The sequence below is a fragment of the Salmo trutta genome, chromosome 1 (assembly GCF_901001165.1).
Source record: "Salmo trutta chromosome 1, fSalTru1.1, whole genome shotgun sequence".
Classification (NCBI taxonomy): Eukaryota; Metazoa; Chordata; class Actinopteri; order Salmoniformes; family Salmonidae; genus Salmo; species Salmo trutta.
In genome coordinates, this window is record NC_042957.1 from 61796286 (window position 1) to 61804059 (window position 7774).

At 43.8% G+C, this 7774-nt stretch overlaps 1 protein-coding gene across 3 annotated transcripts in view; it reads right to left on the reverse strand.

The window, feature by feature from the left end:
• LOC115204433 (adhesion G protein-coupled receptor L1-like) overlaps window positions 1-7774 on the reverse strand; it is a 184057-nt gene that overhangs the window by 82916 nt on the left and 93367 nt on the right. For all 3 annotated transcript variants that reach the window (XM_029770010.1, XM_029770018.1, XM_029769999.1), the window contains exon 3: window positions 2233-2446. In XM_029770010.1, the coding sequence (XP_029625870.1) occupies window positions 2233-2446 (214 nt within the window). The remainder of the gene's footprint in view (window positions 1-2232; window positions 2447-7774) is intronic.

The following is a 7774-nucleotide window of genomic DNA, read 5'->3' on the forward strand; positions in this document are numbered from 1 at the left end:
CCGTCCCACGGGGGACCCATCGATCCTGTAGAGTTTTCAATTGAAATTGAATTGAAATTAAAATTCAATTGAAATTGAAAGTGTGTGAGAGAGAGAGAGAGAGAAACATGGGAACAGAGAAATAAAGCTAAACAGAGGAGAGAGAGGAGAGTGATGAGAAAAAAATGAATGAGGACATTGAGAGAATGACAGAAGAGACAAAAGAGAAGAGGCAGAAACATGTCCTTGGGGCTAAAGACGGAGGGAACGGGTCGGAAGGGGGTCATTTCACACTAGACTAGATCATGTGACAGCTGGACCTGAGGGGATGAGGCGACGGAGGGATGAGGGAGGAAGAGGGGGAAGAGTGCCGTAAGAGTCTCCCTCCCCCGATGGCTTGTGAGTGTGAGCAATTAAAGGTGAGAGAATGGGGGGGACTAGTGCTGCTAAGACAGACACACACACACGCACGCACACACACACACACACACACACACACACACACACACACACACACACACACACACACACACATACACACACACACACAGAAATGCACACAAGGCAGGGAAACATTCATATGCACATAACACCAACATAATCTGAACAGCTCAATGTATGCTCCCTCACACACTCACACTCCCAGCACACACACACACTTTCCTTTTCACCTCCCCTTCTCTGTCCTCCTCTGTCCTCCTCTATCCTCCTCTGTCCTCCTCTGTCCTCCTCTGTCCTCCTCTATCGTCCTCTATACTCCTCTGTCCTCCTCTATACTCCTCTGTCCTCCTCTATCCTCCTCTATCCTCCTCTGTCCTCCTCTGTCCTCCTCTATCGTCCTCTATACTCCTCTGTCCTCCTCTATCCTCCTCTGTCCTCCTCTATCATCCTCTATACTCCTCTGTCCTCCTCTATCCTCCTCTGTCCTCCTCTGTCCTCCTCTATCCTCCTCTATCGTCCTCTATACTCCTCTGTCCTCCTCTATCCTCCTCTATCCTCCTCTGTCCTCCTCTGTCCTCCTCTATCCTCCTCTATCCTCCTCTGTCCTCCTCTATCGTCCTCTATACTCCTCTGTCCTCCTCTATCCTCCTCTATCGTCCTCTATCCTCCTCTATCATCCTCTATACTCCTCTGTCCTCCTCTATCCTCCTCTATCATCCTCTATACTCCTCTGTCCTCCTCTATCCTCCTCTATCCTCCTCTATCCTCCTCTGTCCTCCTCTGTCCTCCTCTGTCCTCCTCTATCGTCCTCTATACTCCTCTGTCCTCCTCTATCCTCCTCTGTCCTCCTCTATACTCCTCTGTCCTCCTCTGTCCTCCTCTGTCCTCCTCAGTCCTCCTCTATCGTCCTCTATCGTCCTCTATACTCCTCTGTCCTCCTCTGTCCTCCTCTATCCTCCTCTGTCCTCCTCTATCGTCCTCTATCCTCCTCTGTCCTCCTCTGTCCTCCTCTATCATCCTCTATACTCCTCTGTCCTCCTCTATCCTCCTCTATCCTCATCTGTCCTCCTCTGTACTCCTCTGTCCTCCTCTATCCTCCTCTATACTCCTCTATCCTCCTCTGTCCTCCTCTGTCCTCTATCCTCCTCTGTCCTCCTGTGTCCTCCTCTATCCAGCTTTAGCATGATTTCTCTCTTTCTGCTCTCTCCCTCGTTCATTCTCCATTTCTCTCCACGTCCCTGCTGCACTCTCTTTATCTCCCCATCAGTAGTTCACTCTAGCCCGCTCCCTCCCTTCAATCCTCCATCCCTACATCAATCCCCTTCAGATCTCTCCATCTCTCCATCCCTCCATCCCTACACCAATCCCCCTGTCCTCCTCCAGATCTGTCCATCTCTCTCTCCCTCTGTGCCTCCCTCCATCTCACCAGTAGCACCCTCTCCCTCCGTTACATGTGTGATGGATAGCAGGGAGAGGGCTGCCATTGATCAGCTCTATGAGGAGGCAGATGCTAAGCACAGGCAGAGTGTAGCTGCAGGCAGCCACACCACAAACACATTTCTCACTACACACATACTGCATGTACTCGACTTTACACACTAATAGCACATAAGATAAAAAAACAAGCAGGACAGAAAGACACACCCACCCTGGGTGTCCTATGTCTTCTTATTTTTCTTCCACACACACACACACACACACACACACACACACACACACACACACACACACACACACACACACACACACACACACACACACACACACACACACACACACACACACACAACCCTCCCACCTCCCCACACGTACCTCTGTGACATGATCTTGAAGGCGTCAGGCAGGTAACACTGCACGTTCTCCATTTGGAAGGGGTCAGCGTCACAGATCTTGTCGTCCGTGCGGCCGTAGTTGGCCGTCTCAATCATGATGACATCACTGCCTGGGCAGCGCAGCTCGATGGGGTATCCCTCGCACGCCAGCTCTCTACGCATCAGGCCGAAGGGCATCGCTGACCGACTCAGAGCTACAGCAGAGAGAGAGAAGGTGAGAGAGGGAGAGAGAGAGAGGAGAGAGAGAGAGAAGGAGCATGAGAGAGAGAGAGGAGAGAGCGAAAGAGGGAAAGGGAGAATGAGAGAGAAGGGAGAGAAAGAGAGAAGGAGAGAGATAAAGTGTGTTATTGACAATGTAAGTACATGGTATGAAATAGGAGGGAAATCATATAAACAAATGGCAGACATACCACTCTCTGTAGAATAACAGAAACAGCATAAAGCAAATGGCTAGGTAGAGAAAATGCTAGTCATCATGTACAGTAGCAGAAAGACAGGGTAGAATTTGAGTAGAATTTGTATTTTTACATAGCAGTTAGAATGTAACATAAACACAATGAGACCATCATCTCAATTCACAGAGGACACAACTAAAAACAGTGTAGCCAGCCTCATAGACAGAGAGTGCAAGTGGACGTTGGATCCTAAAAGAGCACTTCCAGACCAGGCCTGCCTCCCAAATGACACCCTATTCCCTATAGTACACACATTCTTTTTAATAGGGAATAGGGTGCCATTTGAGACACACCCCAGCTCTCCCAATCATGATATTTACCCACTTTGAGAGGCAAACTGTTAAACTTTCTGGCTTGTTCCATTAACAGACTCCCACACACACAGCCAGCAGCTCAACCCCCACCACTCGGACACGCACGCGTCTGACGCACGGCGTCTGAAATAGAATGTCCTCACTTCACGTCTGCCGCACAGCCGACGTCAACATTACACCTGAGTAGGGCTCACCTCCATACGGAGAGGGGGAATGAGGGAGGGAGAGGAGGGAGAGGAGGAGACAAGAAAATAAATTGAACAGAGAAGAGGGCCTAAGAGAGGGAGAGAGAATCTCACTCTCTGTACGAGGGCTGGCAGGCCCCTAGGCTCCCTCCCCCCACCTGTGTCGTCTGTCCGTTTGCCATTTGTACGCCCACTCCATGCAATCAGAAGACTGAGAGGACAGCTAGGAGAGAGAGAGCTGGCGCGGCAGACAGAGAGAGGGGACAGCCAGGGTAGCGGGGGTTAATCGCTGTGCCAGGACTGAGAGGGCCACAGACATGCACAGAGACACTCTCCATCTACTCCATCTCTCTCCCTCTCCTCCATCCCCCTCTCCATCTCTCTTCATCTGCACAAGTAGGCTTTCTAACAGCCTCTGCATTCAGACCTTCAACAAATTCAGTCCTACTCAGCTCACCACAAAATGGCTGCAGCCTTGGCATGTACTCCACAAAGTCCAGTAGATAGGCTCCAAAAAAAGACCATATTATTACATTTTGCATAGAAGAATGAAAATTGAGGTGCTTGTATAATTTTTTCGCAATGAAAAAAACCTGATATAGTGCCATTCATCAAAGCCTTGGGCCTGCATGTAGCGCCCCCTATAGGTCAATGGTGAAAATGCACTTGTCTGCATTTCATTTTGGGTCGTTCCTTCCCCTGAGTTGGATCTATGTGGCCCTGAAATTGCTATTTTCTCAGCCGGCTGGTATGTTTTGACAGTGTGTTTAAAAGTGCAAATGAAAAAATCTTCACTTGAACTTGATTGGTCAACTCTCCCAGCCTTCCTCCATCAATTTACATAATGTGTATATTTGCAGTTCAGACTTGTGGCTCTCTAACCTTGCCCACTCTGAGAGCTGTAAGAACTTAAAATCAGTCACCAAAGATAGGGGATACAATGTAAAAAGGCTAAAAAGCAAGAATGTTGTTCAAATGTGCTCAACCAAGCAGTTGATATATCAGTAAAAGGTACTATAGAGTAAGAATATCGTAAATAATTGTTTTATTAAAAATAATTATTTGGTGAAAAATATTATTGAATTGATGTCAAAACACTATATTATGCAACATACATTGATTAAACAATATTTCATGCCCCTTGTGGTAAATTAATCAATATTCAGACTAAAGAACGCCTATAAAATAATGCCTTTAATTGTAATAAAAAACTGCACTCAAATTGTCACATATCTGAAATTCTAGTCTGAACATGTGGAAAACATGATGGAGGAATATGGATCATTTGAAATGTAAGAAAAGCATTTTGGGGGACATTGTACTATATAACACCCAGAAACGCATTCATTTAAATGTAATTCAATATTTATGTTTGGACACACAAAATTGTCATAATTTGTTCAAATTTGCCATCAGTCCTAATATAAAGTGATACTGTGAGATTCAGATGAACTAATGGATATGATTTCAATTGTTTGTCTCTGTGTGACGTATAAAGGAAGTTCGAGGTAGTTGTACGAGCCAATACGAACTAGTGTTAGCTCAACAACTGGAAGTCTACAGCTACATATGGAACAAGAGATGTGCTTTTTTTGTGCTGTGGAACCCCGTATTAAATACTAAGCATGGCCTCCCCTCAATGAAAGCTGTGTTTGTATCCTGGCCAATGCATTCACCAAGTAGCCAAGCCTATCCATAAAGGGGTTTGATCGTGAGACTGCCTTGAAATAAACCTTAATCATCAAAGATTTTTTTAAAGATCACATTTGGGAGCAGCAAAACAGTGAGCGGACATTCTCATGTGTCCATGCGCCCATCATGGAATGAGAAATGTGATGATGCCAGTGACCCTCGTATTTAGAAACATAGTTTACTTGTAACAATTTCTTGTTAGGGGTTCAAGCAGTGAAGCTGCAAGAAACCATATTGTACTTGTTGGTTCACCAGCAGTGAGCTCCTTTTTCCTACTCAAAGAGTTTTAGAGAGTTGTAGGGCTTCCCAAACACAGCCCATCTGTAAATAGCCCATCCAACTACCTACCTCATCCCCATATTGTTTTTATTTACTTTTTTTGCTCTTTTGCACACCAGTATTTCTACTTGCACATCATCATCTGCACATCTATCACTCCAGTGTTCATTTGCTAAATTGTAATTACTTCGCTACTATGGCCTATTTATTGCCTTACTCCATTTGCACACACTGTATATAGATTTTTCTATTGTGTTATTGACTGTACTTTTGTTTATTCCATGTGTAACTCTGTGTTGTTGTTTTTTGTCGCACTGCTTTGCTTTATCTTGGCCAGGTTGCAGTTGTAAATGAGAACTTGTTCTCAACTGGCCTACCTGGTTAACCTGTTTGGGATAGGGGGCAGTATATTCACGGCCGGATAAAAAACGTACCCGATTTAATCTGGTTATTACTCCTGCCCAGAAACTAGAATATGCATATAATTAGTAGATTTGGATAGAAAACACCCTAAAGTTTCTAAAACTGTTTGAATGGTGTCTGTGAGTATAACAGAACTCATATGGCAGGCTAAAACCTGAGAAGATTCTATATGGGAAGTGCCCTGTCTGACCATTTCTTGGCCTTCTGTAGCCTCTTTATCGAAAATACAGGATCTCTGCTGTAATGTGACATTTTCTAAGGCTTTAATTGGCTCTCAGAAGGCGCCAGAACGTGGAATGATAACTCTGCAGTCTCTGGGCGAAAAACAGTAGGGGTTTTGGAGAGTGGTACTTCTGAGAACAATGACACTGGTCCGCGCATGCATGTGACGACTCCATTTTTCTTCTTTCGGTGTTTGAACGGATACAACGTCTCCGGTTGGAATATTATTGCTATTTTACGAGAAAAATCGCATAAAAAATGATATTAAACAGCGTTTGACATGCTTTGAAGTACGATAATAGAATATTTTGAATTTTTTGGTCACGAAATGTGCCGGCGCGTCACCCTAAACGCAGCTATTTGGATATAACTATGGATTATTTGGAACCAAAACAACATTGGGTGTTGAAGTAGAAGTCCTGGGAGTGCATTCTGATAAAGAACAGCAAAGGTAATCACATTTTTCTTATAGTAAATCTGAGTTTGGTGAGTGCCAAACTTGGTGGGTGTCAAAATAGCTAACCATGATGGCCGGGCTATCTACTCAGAATATTGCAAAATGTGCTTTCATCGAAAAGCTATTTTAAAACCGGACACCGCGATTGCATAAAGGAGTTCTGTATCTATAATTCTTAAAATAATTGTTATGTTTTTTGTCAACGTTTATCGTGAGTTATTTAGTAAATTCACCGGAAGTTTTCGGTGGGTATGCTAGTTCTGAACAAAACATGCTAATGTAAAAAGCTGGATTTTGATATAAATATGAACTTGATTGAACAAAACATGCATGTATTGTATAACATAATGTCCTAGGAGTGTCATCTGATGAAGATCATCAAAGGTTAGTGCTGCATTTAGCTGTGGTTTTGGTTTTTGTGACATATATTCTAGCTTGAAAAATCGGTGTGTGATTATTTCTGGCTGGGTACTCTCCTGACATAATCTAATGTTTTGCTTTCGTTGTAAAGCCTTTTTGAAATCGGACAATGTGGTTAGATAAAGGAGAGTCTTGTCTTTAAAATGGTGTAAAATAGTCATATGTTTGAAAAATTGAAGTTTTTGCATTTTTGAGGTATTTGTAATTCGCGCCACTCTATACCATTGGATATTGGTGAGGCGTTCCGCTAGCGGAACATCTGTCCCTAACAGGTTTTAAATAAAGGTGATGTTTCAATGGTGCCAAGGATAGTTCCAGTTTTTATATGCTCTGATGTTTGCCTCTCTATGGCACACCAGGTCTGATTCCAGCAACATGTGCTGTTTGGGTCCTTCCACTTCTACTACATCTAAACAAGGCAAAGGTCTGGAATTAATCCGAGGCGTGTTACAGCACTATAGCAGAGTTTTAAAGATCATTTATGCTTGAGCCGTCATGTGTTGTGTTTCCTGTGAATTTGATCTCTGCAAACATCTGGGAAAATGCCTTTAAAAGGCTCATAGAGAGCAATAGTAATGGTGTCTCTTTGTAGGCACTAATGCAGGTTAACACTGTCATGGCTCGATGGCCAAAGCTCATGGGGAAATGAATGTTTTTTTGGGAGGGATTCAGGATAAATGCTGAAAATAAGGTCTGTGGTAAACACAGTCTTAGATCTGATACGTGTTATTCTATGAGAAAATCTTCATCAGCTAACATAACTTTTTGTGAATTTTGAAGCATTTATATAATCAAAACAAGCAAAAAGCTAACGATGTGCTAACATGTAAAAAGATAAAACTACACCTCAGGTCGCGTGCCTTTGACATTGAGCTAACCGGCTTAGCTTACCTTATCAGACTTAGCTTACCTTATCAGACTTAGCTTACCTTATCAGGCTTAGCTTACCTTATCAGACTTAGCTTACGTTATCAGACAGACCCAAAGTCTCCTCTAGACAACATCGTTGGGGAACTGATAAAATGAGCACCTTCCCGCTGAGGAGATATGGTTGCAGCCTGGAGCAAAACAATAT